The 27,103-nt window shown below is 40.9% G+C and overlaps 5 protein-coding genes across 8 annotated transcripts in view; 3 read left to right on the top strand and 2 right to left on the bottom strand.

Moving 5' to 3' along the window:
• LOC116425764 (mind-meld) overlaps window positions 1–6,280 on the top strand; it is a 72,258-nt gene extending 65,978 nt beyond the window's left edge. For both annotated transcript variants that reach the window (XM_076374440.1, XM_076374439.1), the window contains exon 19: window positions 5,505–6,280. In XM_076374440.1, coding sequence (XP_076230555.1) covers window positions 5,505–6,280 — 776 coding nt within the window. The remainder of the gene's footprint in view (window positions 1–5,504) is intronic.
• Window positions 138–15,612, bottom strand: LOC116425736 (uncharacterized). 3 transcript variants are annotated; one of them, XR_013001477.1, is made up of 11 exons: window positions 15,020–15,216; window positions 14,783–14,856; window positions 14,001–14,710; window positions 12,173–12,255; window positions 10,208–10,352; window positions 7,738–8,049; window positions 7,126–7,193; window positions 5,211–7,026; window positions 4,548–4,696; window positions 4,315–4,447; window positions 138–686 (listed from the first exon to the last, which is right to left on the bottom strand). XR_013001477.1 is itself a non-coding variant. In XM_076374462.1 (6 exons), exons 1-3 carry the CDS (start codon window positions 15,467–15,469, stop codon window positions 14,578–14,580), a joined length of 303 nt encoding a protein of 100 aa, XP_076230577.1. In that variant the 5' UTR covers window positions 15,470–15,612; the 3' UTR covers window positions 7,920–8,049; window positions 10,208–10,352; window positions 12,173–12,255; window positions 13,563–14,577. The 3 variants fall into 3 exon arrangements, 1 of the variants encoding a protein (XP_076230577.1); XR_013001478.1 differs by lacking the exons at window positions 4,315–4,447; window positions 4,548–4,696 and having other exon boundaries at window positions 6,840–7,026; XM_076374462.1 differs by lacking the exons at window positions 138–686; window positions 4,315–4,447; window positions 4,548–4,696; ... (1 more) ...; window positions 7,126–7,193; window positions 15,020–15,216 and adding an exon at window positions 15,374–15,612 and having other exon boundaries at window positions 7,920–8,049; window positions 13,563–14,710.
• On the top strand, window positions 8,599–20,160 carry LOC143176925 (uncharacterized). Its single transcript, XM_076374455.1, has 6 exons — window positions 8,599–8,818; window positions 11,397–11,468; window positions 15,211–15,344; window positions 15,775–16,207; window positions 17,231–17,416; window positions 19,216–20,160. Exons 1-6 carry the CDS (start codon window positions 8,607–8,609, stop codon window positions 19,931–19,933), a joined length of 1,755 nt encoding a protein of 584 aa, XP_076230570.1. The 5' UTR covers window positions 8,599–8,606; the 3' UTR covers window positions 19,934–20,160.
• Window positions 20,161–20,888: 728 nt separating this feature from the next.
• On the top strand, window positions 20,889–23,387 carry LOC116425731 (protein phosphatase PTC7 homolog). Its single transcript, XM_031973810.2, has 5 exons — window positions 20,889–21,482; window positions 21,744–21,923; window positions 22,007–22,205; window positions 22,359–22,615; window positions 23,202–23,387. The coding sequence occupies exons 1-5, from the start codon at window positions 21,254–21,256 to the stop codon at window positions 23,249–23,251; spliced, it is 915 nt and encodes a 304-aa protein (XP_031829670.1). The 5' UTR covers window positions 20,889–21,253; the 3' UTR covers window positions 23,252–23,387.
• Der-2 (Derlin 2) lies at window positions 22,119–26,863 on the bottom strand. Its single transcript, XM_031973811.2, has 7 exons — window positions 26,313–26,863; window positions 26,148–26,213; window positions 25,897–26,064; window positions 25,674–25,796; window positions 25,442–25,605; window positions 22,334–25,369; window positions 22,119–22,235 (listed from the first exon to the last, which is right to left on the bottom strand). Exons 1-6 carry the CDS (start codon window positions 26,403–26,405, stop codon window positions 25,267–25,269), a joined length of 717 nt encoding a protein of 238 aa, XP_031829671.1. The 5' UTR covers window positions 26,406–26,863; the 3' UTR covers window positions 22,119–22,235; window positions 22,334–25,266.
• Between the last annotated feature and the right edge of the window lie 240 nt (window positions 26,864–27,103).

Raw genomic sequence — 27,103 nt, 5'->3', positions numbered from 1 at the left:
GAAATTCAGAATCGAGGGAAGAATGAATGTTTCATAAACCAACGGATCAATAACGAACATAGCGGCCAGTGGTCCGGCTAAACGAACCGATTGAATTCATGATAAGGCGAAGAATAATTACCCGTTAGCCGCCTGATTATTTGGGGCCATACCATCAGCTGTGCACATAACACACGATGCGTTCCACCGTACCTTTATGTAACACGGGCCGATAAGCTCACTCAATTACACTTTTCCACAATACTCCATATACTATAATATTATATTGTATATTATATATTATATACTATACTATACTATACTATACTATACTATACTATACTATACTATACTATACTATACTATACTATACAATACTATACTATACTATACTATACTATACTATACTATATTATATTATATTATATTATATTATATTATATTATATTATATCATATTATATTATATTACTCGCGACCCGCCGAGACAGAGGAACGATCGCATATCACAGATGAACAGGCTCGCTAGCTCGAGGCCACAACCGGCCACGTTCTCGCGATGACGCTTATCGGCTGGAAGGCTTCATCGGGGTGTCTCCGACTGGTCTTCAGCTTGTTTCCGAGTCGAACGAATACCATCGTACAGCTGAACGAGTTTGAAAAGATCGCTGCGTGGTCGATATCCCATGTCCAGAGAGCTTCGCGAATCTGAAAGAAATATGAAACGGTTATTTTGCATTCTTTATGCATCTGCGCGATTGATCAGTCTTCTTGGACAAGTGGGGAATGTAAAGCTTTCGTTAAACTCCATTCCCTGAACACTTTGCACTCGACAGGTGACTCAGTCATTTAATTTGATACAGAAAATCATACAATTCAGTATTTAACATTAATGTTTGTGCAATGTTGTCTATGTGTCAATAGAAGGCGTTGAAGATTTCTAGCGAACTTTCGAGTGCAAAGGGTTAGATCTCTGTAGAAGATTAGAATGAGTAGAATGAAAACAGGTTTCTCAACCTTCTCAGATTCGAGTCGCTTCCCCAGGGAACATTTCAGACTTACCACGCTGTACATCCAATATTTTTCAAGCCTGAAGAATCATCGAATGACTCGAAGTACTCGGCGAGGCTCGCTTGAATTTCACAGAGATCTGCTCGGCTAAATTTCACAGTACGCTCACTGTCTCGAACTCGATGCAACGAGAATTACCTCCTCAAATGTAGTACCAATGGATTGCTGAAAAATGTCTGATTAGAATGAGCCCAAACACGACGTGAATCTAGTCTCATCAATTCAATGGGAACGAACCGTTAATTACATTAATTACAGCAACTCGGTGAAACTGGTCCGATCCCCATCGTGTTTTGACTCATTTTAACCAGAACGATCTCAGAAATTCACTGACATTACATTCCAGGTGTCATCCAAATGACAATTGAAATTTCTTTCAAATTAATTTTCAAGAGACTCTGCCTATCTCCTATCCACTATATCGATTCTCTGTCTGTCTGTACCGAGTCAGTTCCTAGTAGGAAACAGCTTCCTCTTTCTCCGGCTGCGTGGATTCCACAGCAGAGACACGGCACTGTAAAATTTAAGCGAGCATCGGCACAGTTCTATATCGAAAGGCTTAAAGAATATTCCTACTCGCTAATCGTTCGCCCAGACGAGTGACTGAGTCTTCTTCATCCAAGTTCGTGCGGCTGATGGGCCATTGAACGAAACGATGGATTAGAGTCCGCACGAGTTCGGTCGGGGAGCGTTTCAGGGACAGCGGACCACGGTGCACCTCTATAGGAGGCTTGTTAAGCGCTCGAACTCTTCAGGGATTAGTCAACTCGGATCCTCGGCCAGCGTAACGTTCCTCGCGCGGTGGTTAGATTTGAAATAGATATACACTATTTGTCAATTCAATTCGCTAATTAAAAAAAAGAAAGATAGAGAAAAAACGAGACAGAGACAGAAGCTTTACGAAGGCAGAGGATCCAGTGTACAGTGATCGAATGTGATATCGGGGGCAAGTGTAGGATACGAAGTGATTGGTCGTTTCAGAAGGCACTAACAACACCCTTAGCACCGGGTGGATGGTAGTAATCCTGGTGGGTGTGGTCAAAGGAGTCTTCATTTCTTTTGCACTAATGGCTGTTTGCTACAGGTACAGTAGCAAAAATCACAGAGTGCTTGGAAACTGAGAACTCACTTGAGTATGTGGGTTCGAAGCCAACCACCTCTGTCTCTCGTTGTCAAGTATAATTTCGTGGCTAGCTGGATGATCAGGCATCGCACGCGGCCGTCAATGCTCTCATGATATATTGAATTCATCTTAGCCTACTTATTCGATGTTCATTTATCTCTCTCTCTCTCTCTCCTTCTCTGGCTCTCTCTCTCTCTCTCTCTCTCTCTCTCTCTCTCTCTCTCTCGCTCTCTCTGGCTCTCTCTCTCTCTCTCTCTCTCTCTCTCTCTCTCTCTCTCTCTCTCTCTCTCTCTCTCTCTCTCTCTCTCTCTCTCTCTCTCTCTCTCTCTCTCTCTCTCTCTCTCTCTCTCCCTCCCTCCCTCCCTCCCTCCCTCCCTCCCTCCCTCCCTCCCTCCCTCCCTCCCTCCCTCCCTCCCTCCCTCTATCTCTCTCTCTCGCTCTCCCCCCCCTTCTCTCTCTCTCTCTCGCTCTCTCTCTATCTATCTATCTATCTATCTATCTATCTATCTATCTATCTATCTATCTATCTATCTCTATCTATCTCTATCTCTCTGTATATGTATATGTATGTCTGTATATATATACATATACTATATACCACGCGAGCAGAAAGTTTGAAAGCTAAGATACGAGAAGGAATTGTTAACCGCTTATATCTCTGCTGTTTAACACTAGTTTTACCGATATTTCTTATGTACCTATGTGTACGGGTCAATTTAACCCATGAACTCACGTTTTTAAAGGACTTGAGAATATAATCCTGTACAATGATCTTGAGATGTACATGAAATTTATATTTAACACTAGATTCACGTAACCCGTCAGTTTGGGGGATGAATATCTGTTACATATTGTTTGTTAATAGCTCAAGTCTTCTTTATAATTCTCTGCTCTTGAAATTCTAATTTCCATCGACTATAGAAATTTCTAAGAACGATAACGTGTATTAAGTGAATCTAGTGTTAACATTATACAACGTTACGTCTATTGTTACTTATAAACAGTTCCTCTAATTCCCTCAAGTTCAAGATGAGTCAAAATGATCCGCCCCGCAAGGTAAACCTAGCGTTAACGTTACAAAAAGCGAACATCTGATCTATTCACTTTGAAAGTAACTCAAGTCTATTTGACATTTCTATATTCTAAATAATGCTACCTCCATTTCATGTTGCTCTATGAAATCGTAAGCCATTCACCGTGTTAATCCTTACACTAATTACAATTCTATAAAATCTTATTCTTCAATAGTTCCTTAATCTTTTTCAAATGGACTCGAGTCACTGTCAAACTAAACAGTTCACTTATCAAGCCGCCTTCAAACTCGCTGCCGACAATGTGTTACATATACTACTGTCTTCTCGATGGTATGCAATGGATGTGCTCGTGCTCGCATAGTGCATCTGAATGATCACGACCGTCGTGACTATGCTGCACGAGCTGCGCGATTTACGTATTCCACTTTCATCGTGTTACAGAGGATTCACACGCCTCGACGTAAACAACAACGACAGTGCCGAACGTCGCTCGTGAACCGATTCGAAAACGAGACAACATATCCCATAATCCAGCGCCTCGCCTTCTCCACAAATACACGTTAGACGTCGTCGTTCCGCTAGACACACTAATATATATCTGTGAATCCCCTGGAACGCGATTACTCGACACATGATCCATCACGAACGAAACGCCAATGTGCCAGCTGCTTGTATGCCCTATAAAAGCATGACCGAGGCTGATTAGCGGACAACAGAACCTGTCGTCCCGCGAGAAAGAATCGGAGACGGCGTGAAATCGTTTAGTCACAATTGTTAACTGAAATCCATTCGACCAAGTAGCCGTTGGCCTCGAAATCCGCCGCGGGTAAATCGCGAGCCGCCTTGAAACACGCGTGTTCGATCCCACCGGTCTCGATCGAGGCTTCCACAGACACATAAAGTATTGGAAAAACGATGGTCCACGCCTGTAACGAGCACGCATCCGGATAATGATTGTCGATGACTTCATAAATGTTTCTTCTCCGTTTACCATGATAGTAACACATTGAATGCTATGGGGGTCACCGGTGACCTCCAACCAAATTGAATTACTATGATTCACTCAATTAAATGTTTGAAAACATTTCTATATTGTTGATGATATTACCTAGTGCGGCGACAGTAACACAATTCAATTCAGTGATTCAATGTTGTATCTTCAATATCGCATTCAACGTGTTGACACGTTCGCTAGCAGTATTTCGGTGACGGTCTCCTCGATTTTCTTAAATCCAATGGATCTAGAAATATTAGAAAAATGAAAATGAAACTTTAATGTACTATCTAATAAGAGTATGTATAGGATTAATTTGATTTTCATTGTGTAACATATAGGATTACCGCCGTTACGAATATGTGACGCTGGTAGCGAACGTGTGAATCAAATTAACCATGTTCGTCGAATAGTGCCAGAATTGCTGGCCTGCATCATCGAATTCAAAGAGCACCGTCCGGGGATGGCCAGAATCCTCGTCCTCTGAGAAAAGCCACTGCAAGGTGAAACCGTTGGATTAATCAGATTTATAGACTACAGGTGTCGCTCGATTGAGCTGGACGCGTTTAACCCTTTGCGGACGGATGTCGGCATCCCGGTGAGATGAAACGTTCAGATTTGGCAGACTAATTCTTGGACGAATGATCTAATTAGTCGGACAGCAAGAGACCAGTACATAGTTTCCCCTTAATTAACACTAGATTTACAGAACTAGTCAATTCGACTCACATTGAATTTTACAAGCATTATTCGCTAAATATTTGCCTCGATTTTTAACGCAGTTATGCAAATATGTATTCTAATTATCTACTCTTAAACCTCTAATTTCTAAGATCTGAATGAACGGATAACAATTTCCCTAATAATAGAACAATACAGTAAGTAAATCTAGTGTCGAGCAATTGATATATAATTTAGCTTCATATGTTGTAGGTTGTATCGAAGAATCTTCGTCCGCAAAGGGTTAAATGATATTAAATCCCAATACATCAGTTACTTAGTGAACCTACGTGATCCGATCAAGGTTCAACAGGGGATGAGAATTCTGGCCATTTTCTGTTCGGTGTCGACGACGTATATGTATATGTGCTGATTCTGGCTTCTCTGTTTCTTGTCTGTTTCTGTCTGTCACTGGTATCTCTGCCTGTCTGCATGCTGTGGGACGCTCGGATTACGAAAAAAATACCGTGTACCGATCTCGATCGAAATCGCGCCGGGCTCGATCGACGATCGCTGACACCGTGGTGACACGCCGGCACGATGCGACATTGACTGACTGACCCGCGTGCGTCCGATCGTCACAGAGAACTACCACGGCTCTAACACTGTATTTTTAGTTGCTGTGCTCATGTCGGTGGTAGGGGGTGTTTTCATAGTATTTGCTCTGATGGCTCTCTGCTACAGGTCAGTCGTAGTACATAAAAACTACTCCCTCTGTCTCAGGTTAGTGTGCAGAAACATACACGTAGAAACTTTTTTGTATGCGTATCTATCTATCTATCTATCTATCTATCTATCTATCTGTCTATCTATCTATCTATCTATCTATCTATCTATCTATCTATCTATCTATCTATCTATCTATCTATCTATCTATCTACCTATCTATCTATCTATCTATTTATCTATCTATCTGTCTGTCTGTCTGTCTATCTATCTATCTATCTATCTATCTATCTATCTATCTATCTATCTGTCTGTCTATCTATCTATCTCTCTATCTATCTATCTATCTATCTATCTATCTATCTGTCTGTCTATCTATCTATCTATCTATCTATCTATCTATCTATCTATCTATCTATCTATCTATCTATCTATCTATCTATCTATTTATCTATCTATCTATCTATCTATCTATCTATCTATCTATCTATCTATCTATCTATCTATCTATCTATCTATCTATCTATCTATCCGTCCATCCATCCATCCATCCATCCATCCATCTATCTATCTATCTATCTATCTATCTATCTATCTATCTATCTATCTATCTATCTACCTATCTTCTATCTATCAATCTATCAATCAATCTATCAATCTATATATCTCTCTCTCTATCTATCTCTATCTCTAACTCTTTCTCACTCTCTCTCTCTCTCTCTCTCTCTATATATATATATATCTATATATGCACAATAATAAAAACAATGATACATTTACAATCCATCCTCCCTGCTCCTCGCTCCCTCATTCCCTTCGTCACCCTTTAAACCAACTAACACGCAAGAACAGACCACCGTGCATATATATTTACATGTATATCTTTAGAGTCCGTAACTGTTTATTGTCTCTCTTTTTCGCTTACGATTTATTTTCAGTTCGTATCAATTTATCTTGATTTACCCTTGTGTTCTATTACTTTGTTCTCACTACGTATATGCGCGCGCGTGTGCTTTCTCGCGACGAAAGAGAGAAACACCGACGCGCGCGCGCTTCGCCAATGATTTCTATCGCAAAAAAAAAGAAAAACGGACAATAGCTTGAAAGCATCATCGCAGCTGCCGCCGCCGCCGCCGCCGCCGCTGCCGCAGTCGCTGCCGCTGCCGCTGCCGCCGCGCCGCCGCGCGGACACGACACGCGCACGATACTCGTCGCAACGAACGACACACACTGACAACCAACTCGAAACTCACTGCGACGAGAGTGACAAGATGATCTCGTCCTTATGACACCGTGTCGCTATTTGATCGTTGCTACGACTATGACACCTCCTCCCTGTATCTCCGCAAAACTCCCACGCAAAAGCTTTCAGCAAACGCGCCGGCAAAACTTGGCTACTCGGAGAGAGTAAAGATGTCTTGATCGCTTTCGCAGAATCGTCTGGATAACAAAAGTCTCGTGTTAGATATCTGAACGTTGAAAGAATTACATTGAAAAAATAATGCTGCGGTTAATAGTGGTTTACTTAGTACTGTGTACCTGGTTCTTATACAGAACCACACGTGGAAATTCACTGGGCTTGAAGCTTTGTAGAGGTTCCAAAGAATCTGTTGATAAGATACTTCATTTTGATGACAGATGATATTAACCCTTTGCACTAGAGAGCTACTCTCAGTTGATTTGATGCAGTAAACTATAAAATTTGATATTTAACCCCTTACCTTATAACGTGAGACTCGTTGAAGGTTTTAAACAGAACTTAAATATAAATATTACTCAATTATTGTGAATACAAATGAAATATCCTTCTGTTATCAATTATTATAATTCAAAGCAAACATGGAGAATATACCTAAAATTTGTCTCTTAATAAATTATTAATGGCAAAGTAGTTGTGCCAATCATAGTTGAAAAATAAATCATAGGGCAAGGGGTTACCACAAATTACCGAATGGGTCAAAATGAATCTCTCTTACCATTGTTGAAAAGATAACAAATGCTTCTCTGGAAATTGATTTAGTAACATTAATTAATTTCTCTTCGAGTTAGTTTCATGAAATATCGTTATTAGAAAATGTTCAAATATTTCTAGCGGAAAACTTCTTAGTGCAAACGGTTAAATGTTACTGAATCGGGTCATGTAGGACGTACCTCTGCACGGTTGCGCCGCGCGACGAGGGAGAGGAGCGAAGCGCGTCCTCCCCTTCGCATCGTGTATCTTAACAGACACTCTTCGATTCTGGGAATTCGATGAATGGGTACCGCAGCGGAGGGCGAACCCAGGGTGGCTGAAAAGCCAGCCGAGGGGCGCACCGTTTAACTGGTTAACTCTTTCCGTTGTTACGCATGACACCACGCCCATGAATCCCGGATAGACGAGCGCTAAAGCTTCGCTAGATCGGAGCATACGATGCGATTATTTCAGTGTTGACGCAAGTGGAACGTTCGGTTTCCTCTGACCACCTGGAAACAATAATACAAAATGAATGATTCGATCATCTTACTTTAGAAAATCTGTTCCTTTAACTGCGATTAAACGATTCGATCATTGATTAACAAAGTCTTAACGTCTACCTATACAAAGAATTCTCACGTTCAGAGCCTGAAACCGAAGTACTACACTTATTTATTGTAGAGTATCGCGCACGTTAAATTTCTTATTTCTCAAAGGACTCGTGGACAGCATACGTGACAGACGAATGTGTTCTAATTATTAACACGTCAAGCGCCATGTTGGTCACCGGTGACGTTCCTAAATAACTAAAATCGTACAAAACAACAAATGTGAAATGAAGATATTTACCATAACTTGATAACATTGTAAATTATCAATCATTGTCCCTGCTTTACTACAAAAGCAGAACTACAGAAAAAAACGCTCGAGATTCGTGGCGCTTAACGTGTTACAGTGTGAATGTAACGTTCGCTGGACTCACAGTCACGTATGCGGTCTATTCAAAGATTTCACGCTAAAAGGAACGAAAAATTTCCTCAGCCCGTAGTCTGCATGCGCTTCTTAAATGATGTTCTATATATGGTGTATCGTCGAACCCGGGGAACCGGCTGCCTTCGTTAATCCGGTATTTTCTCGCAGAAGGAAGAGCACCGTCCAGAAGTACGATCAGCCGTACGTGAAGAAACCGCCGCCGCCGAAGAACCACCACCCGGAGCACGCGGTGCTGGACAACGTGAACAGCGACATTCTCAACTTCCAAAATATGCCCGGTTACAGGTACGACAGTACGCGATAAGGAACAACACGTAATCATCCTTTGTTGCCTCGGTCGAACCGGCGGTTTAGAACGACACACTTGATAGGCCGCGTGATTTAGGCTCGTCGGAACCATTCGCAGTCTCGAGAAAGGCTCTGAACTGTCGATGATGATCTCGAGGCTTCCCTGAAGGGAAAGCGTCGGGTGAAAGCGTCCAGTGAACCCTTCGAGAGTCCTGCGAGCAGTTTTCTATCGCTTGTCCGGTCTGCGTACGCTTGGTGCGAAACGGGCAAAATAAAGGACACAGGGTGTTTGCAATAATATCGGTTTTTTGTGAATGATAAACATTAGAGGAAAACGTTAAGTGTTAAATGTATTTCTTATTCCTGTGCTTGTGTGAGTCTGAAGGACAGTATAGTAGATGGTTGAGGTTGTCTTAATACTAGAACTACTAATTTCTTTTTATACAATTACTGAGAAGGCACAGATGCTTCTCTGAGAAATTGTTGAAGATTAATACCTACACTGAAATATAAACCAATTGAGATCGTAATGAATAGAGAATTGTTTTATAAAGACATTTAGAAAAGTCAGTTTAACTTGGTAGTTCCAGTGTTAATGTCTGCTTTTCTATGATGTGAAATATAGCATTCCTTTTAAAAAAATCACCTTTGTTTCTAGAGAAATATTGGAAATACAAGAAAATTTAGATTTGCTGTTATTGCTAGTAAAATGTACTACTTTCTCCTCTTCAGTTTTTCTCTAATGTTTACCGTTTACGAAAACACCAATACAAATTATTGCAAGCGCCTTCCAAAGTCTCATAATACACGCTGCACTCAAATAAAGAGTGAAGAAGACTCGGAGTACTATTCACACCTTTGGAAACATTTCAGAGATTTATCGAATCGCCAGGTTTCGCTCTAATCTTACGTTGCACCGGCAGAATAGAAACATATACATGTATACGATACGGGTTTCTGATTGTCAGAGGGGAACCAGGGAGAATCCCTGTCTCGAGTGCTAAGAGAAATTTGTAAATCTGAAAGGGACGTGATCCAGAGTCGACAAATTCGAAGGGTTGTTACGTTTTGCTCTAATCTTCCATCGAACAGATAGACTAGAGTTATATATATACATGTATACGATACGTAAACGCTTCTCAGAGGCAAACTAGGGAAGACCCCTGCTACAAACTAGTGTTGAAAAAGGATCCATAAACGATCGCTAAAGACACACATCTCGCTTCTACTTTATCTATTGGTTTTCCATTAATGTTTTGCGTCACACGAATTCAGGTCACACGGCATTCATTCGACACCTACAAAAAGTCTCGTTTACAAATCGACTTTCTCCGCGTGTACACCGAGCTATATACATACAACGGGAGAAAAGAAAACGGTCCTTGCCTCGAGGGTGTCGAGGGCAGGTCACAGTGCAGCTCGTCGACGAGTCGTCTCGCGTAGGGCCTGCTATCTTGATACGCTGGTTTCCTGTCTCGCGGTACATGCAACGTACGACAGTGTCCGTTTCTCTTTCTTGACCCTTCACCACCTGAAAATAGTATCGTTATCACTACAGTTATCCTTACTTTCCACATCTACTTACAGATAAATATTTCATTACTTGAGCCTAATTTTATAAAGCTAAACTGAATGAAATTGAATTTTAAGCAACAATTCAATGGTAACAGTACTTCAACTTCAAGCCATAGCCACTTATCACGAATAATCTTAACAATACTTATTAACCCCTTGCCCTATGATTTAAACTGCTGCTTGCCATTTGTAAACTGTGATCTATCCACTTTGTTCTTAATAATGAAAATAAGAGAAATTCCAGTCTTATTCTATATCAACGTGTGCTCTAAGGTATAATCATTGATAACAGAGAAATATGTAATTTGCACTCAAACAAATTAAATAATATTATTTGTCCAGTGCTACTTGAAATCACGAGCCTGGCACGATATTATAAGGCAAGGGGTTAATTCCTATCAATTCCTCTTACTCAAAATACAATCAATACTCTCCTACACTTCTTTACCTACAAGGAGATACAGTATCTTCAGAGCGTAAAAGGTTGAAAGAAAGAAGGAAACGCTGAACACTTGGAGGAATCTTATAGTTAGCTCGAGATACGGATCAAGGGCGGCTCGTCGTGTCTCGAGAGAGAAAGAGAGAATGAAAGGGTGAAGAAAGAGTGGGAGAGAAAGGGAGAGAAAGAGAGAGAAAGAGAGAGAAAGAGAGAGAGAGAGAGAGAGAGAGACAGAGAGAGAGACAGTGAGAGAGAGAGAGAGGGAGGGAGGGAGAGGGAGGGAGGGAGGGAGGGAGGGAGGGAGGGAGGGAGGGAGAGGGAGGGAGGGAGAGAGAGAGAGAGAGAGAGTTGTTCGCAGGAGAACGTACACCGACGACACACCATACGCCTCTACACAGCTTTGAACAACCCTTTGCGGTCGGCGATCCGGAAACGTTGATCGGTTTCCCGGAGAAACCGTTTGCCCGTGGAGGACAACGGGTTCCCACAGCCCTTACCCGACCGCAAAGGATTCTAGGATCGTGAAATACCCGCGGCATGCCTATATTAGTATATTTCTAGCCGCAGCGACACCCAGCGCGTGCTGTTTCGGTACCCGAATAACGTCGCCACCGCAGACGGGCCAAGACTCAAGTAAGTCTCATGTGTCTCGCCGTTATGTCACCATAGTTGATCAATGATCTCTGACTCGACATCCCAGCCCGACCCCTGATACATCCTCGATCCCAGCGGAACGAGCCAGGACGAATATACGTACACGCACACGCACAGGCACACGCGCAGATACCTTTGTCGTTCTCCCAGCAGGAGAAAGACACGCACGCGGCAGTCCTGGCTTGTTTCATTTCTTGGCCGGAAAGGGACCGCGCGTGTGGGATAAACGCAAGGTGTTTCACTTTGGCGAGACACTATACTCTGTACTCTATACTCTATACCTGTGTGTACACTGCCGGAGCATCGTTTGGGACCAATCGATTGGTTCACAGAGGAACTTTCTGCGAAGTTCTCTTAACGCTAGAACTACTTAGATAAACTGACTTCTCTAGATTCCTTTAAAAAACTTCTGTGTACTTGTTGAGAGCTCTTTTGAATTGTATTTCAGTGTATTACTGAATCAACTTTAATTTTTCTTGGAGAAGCATCTGTAGCTTTTCAGTAATTGTAACAAAAGAAATTGTAACAAAAGAGATGTGTCAGTTGAATATAGAGATAGATGATTTTTGTTGTTTTCTTTTATACGAATCTGTAATTCTGTAACGTATCAAGTGGTTTCAGACTTTTCACTGGCAGTGTATGTGGCCCTTTCGAGGCAGAGACACTTACATACTCTCACTTACATACGATTCGGATGAAAACACGCGATTAGGGAGGATCGACCAGTTTCTTCGCGTGCGCTACACCGTTGCTCGTCATTGTATAACTGTAATAGAAATATACTCGGTTATGTTCTGATAGATACATCAAGCTGATGAATAACTGGGTAGCGAACGTGTGACTCGTATGCCTTTATTCCTTTTCTCTTTGGTTGATCGGTCTCGAGAGCCTGACACGGTAATATTTCTCTGTTCGAAACGGAAGTGATGCACGCGAAAAGCGAATGATCCTTTGTGCGATGACATAAGTCGTGTACGATAAAACTTGCTCGTGGAGAACCATTATTTCAAGAAACTATGATTCCAGAAATGAACCAATTTCACCTCGCTTTTGCATGAGTCGAACTACTCCTTCTCTCAGTTGTAAAACAATTGTTAACACTTTAGCAACCGCCTGAGAAAATAACTATAACTATAACCTTTATTGTTAACTTCAATTAAACTCATTTAAGAAACTTCATTGGAAATTATTCTTTATAACAGCGAGAAAAGAATTGAATAAATTGCAAATATCCTTAGTTCAATATTGACTAAGTAAGGAAAATAAACAGAACTGACAATGCGTTAACCCATTGCCGCAAACGACTGCTATAGCCATTTGTTCTGAGTACAGAAAAAAGTAATGATGAACAAATTATAGTTAGAGCTGAGAAACTATGGTAAAATTCAATAATTTCCACGTCAAAACATATAACTGACGTTCAATTTCCTATTGCAGTAATAATTTTAAAAAAGCTGCATTTCCGGGCACAATTTTAAAACTAAGTGCAGCAATGAAATTCGGTTGGCTAAGTGTTAAGACACGTTTACGATTTCGAGGCGTTCGACGACAACGTGTCTGGTTTAACGGTGTTCGAATAGAAGTAACAAGAACCGACGTTCCTTTTTCTTTTTCTTTTCGTTTTAGCGTATCGCATAACGGCACGATGCATTTGGCCCAAAAGTTTCAAGGTGCTACGAGACGAGCACCTCCCCGTGTCACTTTCCCCGTGAATAGATCGCTTGATTCTCACGTTCAAACCATAGCCATTCATCGATCCACATGACCCACACGGAAACGATCTCTCAATCGCTCTCGCGTTTCTATTTCTGTTCTCTCGCGCATCGTACGTCTACTCACGCTCCTCGCGCGAATGCGGTACGGTACGGATCAACGTGACACGATCAGGAAATGATCCATCGATTCGCAAAGCGATTCGAGGGTGAATCTTGCCACGCTATTCCGGACAGTGCCGCGTACGAGGGCGCGAGTACAGAGTGAAACGAATATACACGTACACGCACAGACACACAGACACGTAGACGAGAAAAGAATGAGATGCATGCGTAGAGTTGCCGCTTGGTACTTTCTCACCCCAGCACCGCATGATTTTTCTTTCGAATGCAGCGCACAGTCGTACGAAACGGAACACTCGCACAGAAATGGCACACCTCGAGCATGCCTCGTTCGTTACTGGACCTACGGATTTTATGCGTTCGTTGCTCGTACGATTTTCCAAAATTACATTGGTTCCAATGAATTTCATCATCATTTCGCTTCGTTTGAAAAGGGTAGACTCTCTCGGGCATTCTTACTCGCATAAAGATCCACGGTCTGGCAGACACCTCTTCTCGTTCCGGACCCTCGCAGAAAGGAGAACATTCATTTATCACACTGTATTTTGAAACGCTGTTTCGCTTATTAGTTGCACCCGCTGAATCGAGTAAACGAAACCGATAGACGCCGATCGTCGGCCTCGCGTCGCGGATCGTTGCCCGTGGAACGGCGAGTTTCACAGCCACGCGAGCTTACCAAAATCAGTCCGACGACGATGATCTCGCTGCAGAACGACGGGAACACAATTGGCCGAGTCCGCCATTCGTGCGCAACAACGTAACAGCGTTCGCAGGACGATTCAGAAAAGATCTGCTCGAGAAAGGAAAAGAAAGAATCGAGGTGCACGGATACGGAAATGTTTTTTCTTTTTTTTTTCTTTGAAGAGGCATGATCCTAGAGTCGATGCGACAATCTCTGAATTATTCTGGACATTCTCCGTGGTTCACAGACTGTCGGGAAACACGCTGAATGTCGCTCGCGTTGTCACACGTGTCACGTGTTCAATCGGTGGCTCGACTGAAGACGAGACACGAGCGTGAAGGCGAAGGAACGCGTCGCTACGTGATCGCGACTGAACGAAAAAAGGCTGTTTCGCGAATGTTACGACACTCCCTGATAAAATCAGCTTCCCGCGGGAAGAGAACTGTTAATGAGGAGAGCAACGTTCGCGGGGAGATCGAGAGCGCGTAATTTTAGACAGAATGGATCCCAGTTATCTGAAGGAAATGCTGGTTGAAAGAGCGGACTTGCTCTTGTGTAATAATCGAATCGCTCAGAAGCCAATGTTTAAATCCAGAAAACAAAATTTGAGCAAATTAATGTCCCCTAATGCATTGGTCTTGAGAATCTTCAGTTCATTAATTTGGCCAGAGAAATATATGAAGTCTTTGCTCAAAGGGCAGGCTCTGCAACAAAACAAGATTATTTATTACATTAAAATTGATGAAAATTAGAAAGTATCAAAGAATTTACTTAACTGCATTGGCTTCTGAGAGAGCGAATTACCACTCCTTTGGTCCTCGAGTGAAAGAAAGTCCGTCTCTACTGTCACCTGAGAAATATGAGAAATATATGAGCACGTACACGTTGGATGCACGGTAATAAAAGAAAGGGGAGGCGACTGTGCCGAAAGGTCAAAGTAAAATTCAAATGATATGAAACACATTGGTACAAGTGAACTTGTTTCGTGAATTGATAAGACTCGCGGTACGTACAGATAGTCGAGTACACCTTTCCTAGACAGATTGGTATTATTTCTTGAAGCAAATTAATCCCCGACACGCTCGGAGGTCTAGATTCGAAACGGCAGGTCTCGAGGATCCGCGAACGTCGGACACAAGAAAACCGTAGAATGACCACTGTCGAATGCGTGACACCAATTGTTCTTTTGCCTGACCATTTTCAGGGATCACAGGTTGCAGTCGAGGAAGCTCGCCATTAATGAGGAAGACGGAGGTACGGGAGGCGAGGAAGTTGTTTCTTTCATTGATGTACCGAACAAGCCTGGGAAGGGAATCTTAAAGAAAAACCCCGATTACGGTATTGTAATAGCTGCTGGCTATACTCACAGACAGACTCCCACGCAAACCAATAGGGGAGGGCGTTGTCGCCTCGACATAAGACAGCGTTCCTTTAAAAGAACGATAACTTTGTGTTCGAATCATTTCGTTAACCCTTTATGTTCTGAGGCTAGTTTAAAGCTCCAATTTGATTAAAATCAATCCACAGCTTATCTTGTATAGATTCTTTTCTAAACTGAATATCGAGACACTGTATAAACAAGTATTTAACCTACGTATGCTCTAGTAATTGGACAAATATTTCTGTTAAAGTATCTAAGATATTATTACAATATCAGAACACACAGGGTTAAACAAGTTCGAGGTGTCTACATGCAAACCCTCTGTCTGCTAGGACCCCCAGCTGAACAGAGCTGATTATAATCGGTGTTATAATTGACTGAGTATAGAAGGAGGTACCGTGATGAACCTGGATCGCATGGACAGCTTGAACGGCTACCACGAGAACATCATGGAGGCGTTGAGGAAAGCGAAGATCCGCCGCGAATTGTCGGAGACAACCTCCGCCGGCGGGAACATGGTGAACGACGAGACACTGCGGAAACCTCTGACGGAGTGCGGCTACCCGGACACCTGCCACAAGGACATGGACGGTCAGGACGACATCGACAACCAGGACGACGAGGAGGAGGGCGAGGAAGGGACCTGCAGCGTGCTCCGCATCCGCAATCTGGAGGACCTCATCAAGCAGCTGGAGCGTCACTCGTCTCGTCACATCAGCCACTTGAGTCCGTGCGGCTCCGAGGAGATGCGGATATCCGAGAGCGAGGCTGATCGCCACTACAGAATAGATTCGTCCGTTTGTAGCGAGTCCTCCCAAGGGTAAGAACTGACAAGCGAAAGATCCAAAAAGAAAGCTTCATTCGCCACACGCTTACATATATTATCTTCTTCGCGCGTTCTCGTCGCTTCTACGTCGTTTCGAACGGCTGTCCTTTGCTTGAATCTCGCAGCCGAATATATTCGTCTCCGCCGGTCTTCCGAGACCTCGGCTGAGACCCCGAAGAATTGCGGTCAGTTCTGAAAACAGCGTCACACGGGGAGTCGCCAAGGAATCGGGTTGACAATATTGGGAACATTTCAGATACTCCACCTTCGTCGCGATACGTACTCTAGTTTGAGGGAACTCGTCTCACGCCGGCTGCCACCAGCTCACTCTTGTTACATTTTACTCTGTCACCGATGCGTCGTTGCTTACATTTTCTCTTCTCTGGCCAGTTTGTCTTTGTATCTTTTGCTTTTCCTCGATTACGTATACGACCACGATATTGTCTCGTTGAAGAAACACCGTGCCACTTGGCTTGGTAGAGCTTCCCCGGTCACCGTGGCGGTTGTTCCCCTGGAATAATTATGAAACGAGTATCTACGTGGCTGCCTACTTAATCCAAGTGAATACGTAATACATAAAAGTGTCCCGTAGACGTCCGAAGTAGCTTCATTCGAGAATAACTGAAACGCTAACGAGGATCACCTCTGTCTCAGAACCGTTTCGCGCAGCCAGACTCGGTTCGGACAACGAGATAATACCGTACCCATCCAGACACGCGTCTGACTACTAGTAGCGTTAGCGTAGTGACAGTATTATCACACGAGGTCGCTGGTAACACCTCGGCGAAGGTTTACCCGCACGACTTCATAATGCAGAGTCTGTTTATACCGTGTCTCTCTTGGCTCCACGCGGAGGGAGCAAAAGGGAGACTCTGATTTGGGATAGTTGGGACTCGCGGATAAAGAGCAAAGACGAATAATGTCGCCATTGTAACCATCTTAACCATCTAACGGGTAGACGTACTTAAACAGTAGATGGGGCCACTTCTAAAGGAACTGATTCGATTTCCTACGTAGAAGCAGAAGGTGTAGCCGCGGCCGCGACGATACCTACGGTCGATGCCGTCAGCCGTCGTCGAGTCCTTACGGCACCCATCAGCACACTCGACACTCCCATCAAATGCAAGTGGAGGAGGGTATCTATGAAACTGCCGACACTGACAGAGGCTCAAATGCTAGGGGTGAAACGCCCGATAGTGAAAGGTATCCGCAGATTCTTTCAATAAGAAACGGGCTTGTCCGTAGATACAGAAATCCACCGAGCCGTAGTGAAAACCGTCGTTGTTGAAGTCCTCCGGTACATGAATCCCTCCGCTAAGTCTCCTCTCACCAGTTTCCAGACGATTAATGTTCAATTAATCCAGCACGAGACTGGTCGCGTCACGTTGATCGACGATTGATCAGAAAACTGCGTCCCTCCTCGATAACGCGCCGCGAGTACTTAGAGTAGCAAGCGGCTCGTGCTCAGCTTCTTCAAGGTCCAACCCCCTCAAGCTCCTTCCTGTAAATATGAAAGCACAGGGTATTTATTGCTATCAGACTAAACCGCTTGACACGATAACAATGATCGAGTGCGAATAATCTCGAATAAGCTCGAGGGAATTCTCTTATCGATCCGGTACGAAGAAGAACAATGATTGATACCTTGAAGAGGCGGTGACAATGTTGGCTCCTCACATCAATTCCCATCACCGCAGTGAACGTTCATTCAGATAAGGATCGGTGCATGCCCGCGGGAACGCGTGGATTCTCGAGAGAGACCGGATTCAGCTAAGACAACCACTAAACCACGAGCATCTCGACGAACATTATCCCAAATGTGAATCAAGTGAAAAACGGGATATAAATAGACTCGGCATATATATTCCTCGTCTTTTATATTCGGTGAAATTTCCAAGTCAGTGTTTCGCCGGGTCTGTGGACACGACAGAAACGAATCACATGGGCGAAGACAACATATGTATATATTTCTCTGTTTGTCGAGTCTCCTCCACAGAATCGGATGCAAACCGAACACACCAACTTTCGCATGCTACTTATTCTACTGTTTCAGCTGCTTTTGCGATACGCTGTGAATGTGCTGGCAAGTCGTCTCGAAATTCTTAGAGTATATACTTGTGGGCCTCGTCTCTTTAAATGCGCAAGCGAGTATTTCTGTAGAGCGTGCTCGAACCGATGCCGGGTACATACGTTCATTACTTGACGGTATCGGGAACACAAACATTCTGGAAATCGATTGTCTGCGGTTCACGACGCGCTACAACGATCGGGCACTTATCCTTATCTGAAGCTTTCCTTTCTCCTCCTCTGTCGCACCGTGTGCGATCATTGTTTATCAATTGCAGAGCTTCGCACGCGCTAGACGGCTAGACGGCTTTCTGTGTACGTAATGCGCATCCACGTATATGTACGCGTCATCTATCTGTCCCATCTACCGTGGTCAGCTAACGGTTACTCGAAGCAAGGTATTCCCGCTGTACGAAAGATGATCTGTACATACACGTGCGTTATAACAATCAATTAACCGCAGAGAGAATATTGCTTCTAATGATTTACCTTTACGAACAGACCAGTTCTATCCAAGTGTACAGAGTATATGCTTACGTATATATGTGTACGTACGCCTGTGATATTCTTCGTTGAATCAGTTGAAAATTACCATGTTTATCTTGTCTCTCATGGTATCTGCCTTCGTCAATGGCAGTCTGCCAAGTAGAATGTCTGGGGAAAGAGATATCGATTTGAAATATTCGTACAAATATATCAATCTTGAAAAGTATACTGTTTCTCACCCTGTGCACAGTTTGGAGAGGATTGTGATCCCAAGTAAAGAGCGTGTGCACGCGTAACACTGGTCTTTGACGAGGTAAGAGGCCGAGTCTGAGAGTTAGGAGCTTGTTGGAGGCGAGTATAACCGCGTGTCCGCGGCCTAGACGCGCGTATGCAGCATTAGTGGTCGTGGAATAGATCCAATGGGCTCGTGTAATCTTGTTATTTTCTAGTGATGCATTTATTCAAGCTCAACAACAACTAGCCCGATGGACTAGTGAGGACGGAGTGCAACACCGGCCACCGCAGCAGCCGCCGCCGCCGCCACCGCCGCCACCTGCAATGACTGACGGTGGTTCGATGCAGTTGTTGCAGCAACACCATCATCATGGCCAATGTGAACATCACCAACAATCTCAGCAGCAACAACATCACCACCATCATCACACGCAGCAGCAGCAGCAGCAGCAGCAGCAGCAGCAGCAGCAACAGCAGCAGCAGCAGCAGCAGCAGCAGCAGCAGCAGCAGCAGCAGCAGCAGCCGCAGCAGCAGCAACAGCAACAACAGCAGCAGCAGCAGCAGCCGCAGCAGCAGCAGCAGCCGTCGTCACAACAGCATCAATGTCAACAACAACACCAACTGCCGGTGGAACAACTGCCAATACAGCAGCGTGGCTATTATCCATCCCCACCCCATACTGACAACAATGGTCTCGACAATGACGAGACTGAAAATGCTCAATCCCATCAACAACAAAAGCTCCTCCCTGATGTTCGTGGAATCGATGTTAATCACTTGCCTAATATTAACAAATGCCCACTAGACGATACATTTAGTCTAGATTGTAACATAAATAATGGTTCCCCTAAAGAATTAAATACCAACAACACTAGTGATAACGAAAATACTGCCCTACTGCCCCCTTCGCATTTTCCCGAGTACAAGCATTGATAATTATTAATCGATGACAGATAGTGTCCATAAAACATAGTGGTGTGATTTAATCTTGAACTCGCATTTTATACTGAATAGTGTAAATATAACGATAAACTTATTCGATCGCGACAGCAAGAGCAACAACAAGAAAACAACAACAGCAGACAGGTATTAAATTATAATGAATTAAAATAATCTATATAAAATGTTTATTAATAAACATTAGTAAAGAGATTTACTCAAAGACACGTGTCGCTGTTATTTTATTATATTAAAACCTTCCCGTTTTCTTACCTCGCATCATGCTCCTCTATTTTATTGTCATCGACATGCGTGAAAAGAAATCTGAAATATAAAAAATCATATAGTTGAAGATATTTAAACAAATCTCAAATAAATTATCATCAATACAAACAAGAATTGTTGCAAATATCGCGGTATTAAAATAAAATTGCATGCTCACATTGTTACGCGCACGAGTACCCACAATGAAATTTGAATTCCCATTCGAGAATCGAAAGAGCGACGTTCGAGAATCGAAGGAACATTCGAGAATCGCAATGGACCCCATTCGAGAATTGCAGCACAATTTTTGACTCGTAGTTAGTTCACTATGATCCTCTTCAGTCTAATTTCCAATTATCCAGTAATTACAATTTAACTTAAATATTATACCTTCATTTAAATTACGAGTGACATCTCTAATTACGAAACGTAATAATATCAAGTTGTCACACCGGACATCATAGTTTAATATCACCGCTTTTAAAATTTCAATTGCCTTGCGACATTTATTATTCTATTATACGGTATTAATAATATGTATCATGCATTAATTCCCAAATAAACTTCAAAATAGTTAGAACAATAAGGTAACTTTACAATTAACTTATCCAGTGCAATTCACGCCACGGAATACCGTATTAGTAGACGGGAATGCTTCGCAGTGATTTTCGACGTTCAAGAGTAGGGGGAGCACTGTTCTGTTCATCGATGTGAGATAACTGAAGATGGTTCAGGTTGTTGGTTTCTTAACGGAGCGCTGGTGGATGGATTTTTTCGCTTCAAACCCCAGCAGGAGATAATTTCATTAGGAATCGCGGTGACCGATCTTCGTTGCTTGGATCGTGGATCAGGTTCCGAGGACGGTGTTGAATCGATGTTGAGTGAAACAGAAAGGAACAACGAGGATCGATCCGATTGACGTTTCATCACGCATCAGACCCTCTTTCAGAAACATGCCTCCGACACACTCGTGAATCGTGCTGCACGATTCATGCAGATTCGTTGTTTAGTTGGTAAAGATGTGCGACACAAGAGTTTGAGCCTCACCGTATGATGCAGTCCATTTATTGGACCGGGAGGCTACTGTCTCGGGCGATATGGAATGGTATATCAAATTATACAGCGTGCGCCGACCCTAACGTGAAAAAACATCGCGAAGCATCCTTTATATCAGCGGTATGTGGCTTTCCCAAAGACTTCTCGCGAGGACGTGTACGCAAAGGGCAATTCGGTGACGACGCTTGGTTCAGTGCCAAATTTAAAGCTGTTGAAGTGATAGGTAACAACAGCCTTTGCATACGTGTTTCACAATGTTTGTACACAAACTGCTATGCTTCTACTCCCCGATGCTTTCTTTCTTTATTTTTTTTCTCTGTTCTTTAGTGCTTCCTTTTCATTTGGTTTAGCTAGATGATTGTTAACGCTATTTATTTACCTGTATCAGATGCAAGATTACTCTTGCGTATTTTTGCAATTAACATTTTGGGCGCTTACCAAACTGATGTTATCGAATAATTAAATGTTTCTTTTGATTCTGCAGGTGTAGCGGACGGTGTAGGAGGATGGAGGCATTATGGAATCGATCCAGGAGAATTTTCTAGCTTTCTAATGAGAACTTGCGAAAGACTGGTCTCTATGGGCAGGTTCAAGCCTTCGGAACCAGCTGGTTTGTTAGCACGTAGTTACTATGAATTACTAGAAAATAAACAACCCATATTAGGTATGAAGAGAATCCATTTTGTCTGATGATAATGTTTAGAAATATATTATGCTTTCTGTAATATGGGAGAAATATTATTTCAGGTAGCAGTACGGCGTGTGTTATAGTCCTCAATAGAGAGACTAGCAGCATTTATGCAGCTAATATCGGTGACAGTGGTTTTGTAGTTGTACGAAAAGGGGAAGTAGTTCATCGTTCTTCCGAACAGCAACACTACTTTAATACTCCATTTCAATTGTCTCTTCCACCTCCAGGACATTCTGGTCTAGTACTTAGCGACAGGTACAGTCTTTTCTATGAAGATAAATATACCTGGGGGTATACTAAGAATTAATATATGGGGTACTTGCTATGTAAAGCACTTGTATGCATAGAAGACTTCTATGAAAGGACATTAACGTATAGTGTACCATTTTGTTTCTATTTCTGCTTCAGCCCAGAATCTGCAGATACATCGAGTTTTGGGGTAGAAGACGGCGATGTAATTTTATTGGCAACAGACGGGGTCTTTGATAATGTGCCTGACCAATTGCTTATTACGGAAATGCGTAAAGTTCAAGGGGAAAGAGATCCCACTAAAATACAAGGAGTTGCCAATTCAATAGCCTGGATGGCTCGTAGCTTAGCTTTCGATGGCGCATTTATGTCTCCATTCGCCCAAAGTGCTAGAGAGAATGGAATTGACACTATAGGTATGCAATATTATATTGATATACCAAATATACCACAAAGGAATGCATCAATTTTATTGGCAATATTGTCTAATCCATAAAAATTGATGCATTGTACATTACTTTACATTACGTCACGTTACATTACGTTTTACATTATACATTACATTACATTACATTACATTACATTACATTACATTACATTACATTACATGATCCTGATCGCTTATAATACAAATAATTTTCAATAAAAAATATATACAATTTATTTAAAGCATACATTTCACAATTTCTTATGTCTTATGTATGTACCTATTTTTTATACTTTGGTGGTGACTTTGTATTAACTTTACTCTCCTTTTGTAGTACCTTAAATATTGTTCAATTCTTACACCTAAAACAAACAACTTACACGAATACACTATTTGATTTAACAATAAACATATTACCGAGAAAGATCTGTTGATTTCAAATAAATTCAATAAATAAGATCTTCATTTTATTTGTCCTAAATGAAAATCTTAATAATGGAAGTTTACTTTTCAGGATAGCTCAAATGAATCAATAAGTAAATGTGTATCCACAATCTGTGTTTTGTATTTTTCAGGTGGTAAACCAGATGACATTACAGTGCTTTTAGCAACGGTGGCAATATAATAAAATATGTACAATAGAATCTTGATCATTGTATTATAGTCCATGTCATTGCGTATATGTACCTAGTTATACATCATTATATTCTGTTATAATAATCATTTATTATTTAAATCTAAATAAATGGTTTTGTAAATCATCTCGTTTTTTTTCTTTCTTTCATTTATCTCCTTCGTGTTCATAATAAGAAAGCGATACATGCACCAAATATTTGATGACTGCTTATTTACTAACTGTGTGAAATAATAACTATGTATTATATGGCACAATAACATGTAACACTGTAATGCATTATGGATAAAACGTGTAAAAACTGACAAACTATGAGATGTACTATATAAAAATTAACTGTAATAAATAAATGCATTGAATCTTTTGCAAACAGACTCAATACGTATATATACTATTACATACAGATTAATGATATACATACAATGTGTACAGCAGTAATATGTCAAACTAAGTCAAACCATTTTATTTAATTGCAATGGTCGTATAAATAACATTTTTATCTAATATTTACAAAATGACTATTATTTGGTAAGTTGTAAACAATTATTTGAGTGGAAATTCATTGCAATGTTTAAACTTTTTGCAGACAAGCATTTTGTCGCAGAAGGTTTGACCAATGTATTCTCCTAATAGGTATTGTGGATGCATTCGTTTGTTTGGCAATACGAATACATCACAGTGTAAAGTAATACCTTAGGATACAAAACACTATAAACGACCCTTTCTATTGAATAGAAATAGAAATAAATCTCCCAATTAATAACTATACATTCACCTAAACACACCACCGTGTAACCCAATATACCCAAACATGTGTATTCAATTGGAATATATACACAATATTTATCGCAACTTGTTAGGCTTTGTTTCCACTCGTGCATACATACATGGAAATGATGGAAACGACGGAAACAACAACAAGAAAAGCAATGTTACTTCCCAATAGTTTTAAATATTTACTGGTTTCTGCATAACCATATAACTTACAAGTATTTTCTATTGGTTTCTTTTAGTATCAAATGCCCACAACGAAAGAAAAAGACTGTGATGTATTGTATTATTATTAGCAAGTATTATGCATTCTGTTGACAAACACGTTATCAAATATATTACCTTGTAAATAATGTAAAATTAAACGAATTTTCTAATGCACCTGAATAAATAAAAGTATTTACATTACTCAATTATTAAAGATTTTTATACTAGAACTTCTTTAGGATCAGGGGTTTCAATTTCATGACTCTGTAAAACGTAAAAAATAGTACTTCACATTTTATGACAAAAGTATTTCTTTTTCTAACAAAAGGCATTATATATGAAGAGCATAAGAGTTGCAACCTTTTATGTTTAGTTAAAATTGTATATTATTCAGGCACAACATTGCAGCAAAAATTTATACTGTGCACAGTGCTTATAACAACTACGAAAACAGCATTGAAACAAATTTATCGAGATTAGACACATTTTTTCAAAATGAATTTGACAAAGCAAAATACGGTAAAACAGTTAAAATTATTTTTACACGCATATTTTAAATTTTGTACTTTGTAGGTGTTTCGTAAATTATACCTATTATAATCATCACAAATAAATGTAAAGACACGGAACATGAAATTTGATTCTTTTTTTTTTATGTATACATCTCTAAAAATCGTCAGTATTATAAATGTATCACAATAGTCGATTATCTGGGAAATACTGTTTTCATTATAATTCTCAGTGTACATCTCTTGCACAATATATAATCTGAAAAACAGACAGCTATTCCACTTAATACCAAAGTTTCTCGTGTGAAAAATTGTAACCCCTGTAAAAAATTGGAAGTCTTATCGTCGTTATAGATGTCTTCTATACTTTGCATAGTATCATAGACAATGTAATTACTTAGTACTTTTGTTAGTAACTGGGAAAATCAAGGAACAATGTCGTATATCTAATAATAGAAAAATTTACTTGATATGCCAATTGGTAAGAGATGGTTTGGAAGCAGGACTTGAAATTTAGAATCATTGCACATTCGCTTCTGGCCCCCAATTGAATCCACCAGGACGGTCTCCAGGTGGCGGGGTATAGTCTGGGTCCTCCGGATGTGCGTCGAATAAAGTCTTACTGTTAACAAACATTGTATTCTTAGCAACATTTTTAAAACATATTTCCTTTCTTATTTGTAATAACACTTACAGTATTTGTGGAGTCTTAAGAACACGGTAACCTCCCCTTAAACGTGGCAATACATCTTCCGCAAAATAATACATATGTCCTACAGCCATACCAACTAGATCTACCCACAACGCATTACCAAGAAGTACAGTGAACCCAAGGAGCACCCAAGGCAAATATGGTGCCTAAAAAAATACATGAAAATAATCTATATTCCTTAAATGCTAAAAGCATAAGACAAAATTGAACCTACGTGAAAATTTAATAGTCCAAAGAAGTTGAGTCTGACAAATGGATTTCGCCTCGACCATACATACACCAACATAATAGTTAATGCATGACCCAGAAATAATAAATTAACAAAACACGCAAACACCTATAACTAGTTCAGGGAATTTTCTTTGAACACATTTTATCGATGTCTTTGTATTCTATACAGCTTACTGAAGTTAACTGAATCAATATTAAAAGGATACAATCATACATATGCCTCCGAAGAGGAACATCATTACAAAGTCTGCTGTTCTTCTGCGAAAAGAACCCTCTTCCAGCATACGACAGTACCGGTACGTAAACAGCATGTTGAAGAAGAAATTGAAACCCATGTTCCCAAAGAACAGAAATGTTGTTATTAATCTCCATACCTAGGAAATTTGACACAACAAGGATAATTATAAATTCCTCAAGAAAGAATCATAGAATGAAGATTACTTTGCAACATTTTTACCTGATATTGTTCTAGAATCAATGTTGGATTAAAATATAGTCGAAACGGGGATACTAAGTCTAGTTGCTGAAATTAGAAAGAATTAAATGAATATATGATCGTATCACAAACCAGTGTGTTCTGTACACGTGGAAAAATCTCTGTAATTCAATTCTTTGCACTAACCACTGCGAGGGTCGTGATGACACAAGCTGTTGTATAAGCTCGTGTCACTACTGGCATTTGCATGTATTCTTCCCGAAACGATTGATAGGCCATTGGTGTAATATTTATGATCTTCCATACACCTAAAGACCAATATTCTTCCCAGGTTTATCTTCCCTCAAATTTCTCATCACATGATGCTCGTTACTGTGCGTTATCTGAATGCAATCATTACCCACATCACGACAAATTTGTTATGCTCTCAGCTTCGTACACGTAATACGTGAACTTTGTCACAATCGAATAACACGATCTCTCGAATTCACCGCAGAAAATTCACCGCTATCGATAACAACTTTGTGACTTTTTTATTCCCTGAAACCACCCAAGTTACCTATACAATGGAATGATTTTGTAAATTTCCAAACGAGCGTAGAGAAATACCAAGGTCTATATAAAAAACATAATAATCAAACTAATTTATTTATACAATTTATAGACAATGATACGTGTTTAATTCATACCTAACGACCTCTATAATGAAACCACAGACTAAAAAGTTAAAGAGACGTAGCATGCAATGCAATATTTTATCGACTATGCTGAATTATCGACACCGTTGGAGGTGTCCCAATTCACTGACAAAATTTACTTAACCAAATCAAATATACATAAATCTTAATAATTATGAATGGCGCAATAATTACTTAACAATCCGATCTATCTTTTAAGATGTTCTGTTTTAACAGAAACAATTAGGCAGCAAGTGTAAGTACCTACATGTATACCTCTGAAACGTGCCTTTCAAAAAC

Source organism: Nomia melanderi, chromosome 2, assembly GCF_051020985.1.
Source record: "Nomia melanderi isolate GNS246 chromosome 2, iyNomMela1, whole genome shotgun sequence".
Taxonomy (NCBI): Eukaryota; Metazoa; Arthropoda; class Insecta; order Hymenoptera; family Halictidae; genus Nomia; species Nomia melanderi.
Note: the sequence above shows the minus strand (reverse complement) of the source record. Positions and strands in the feature narration are given on the sequence as shown.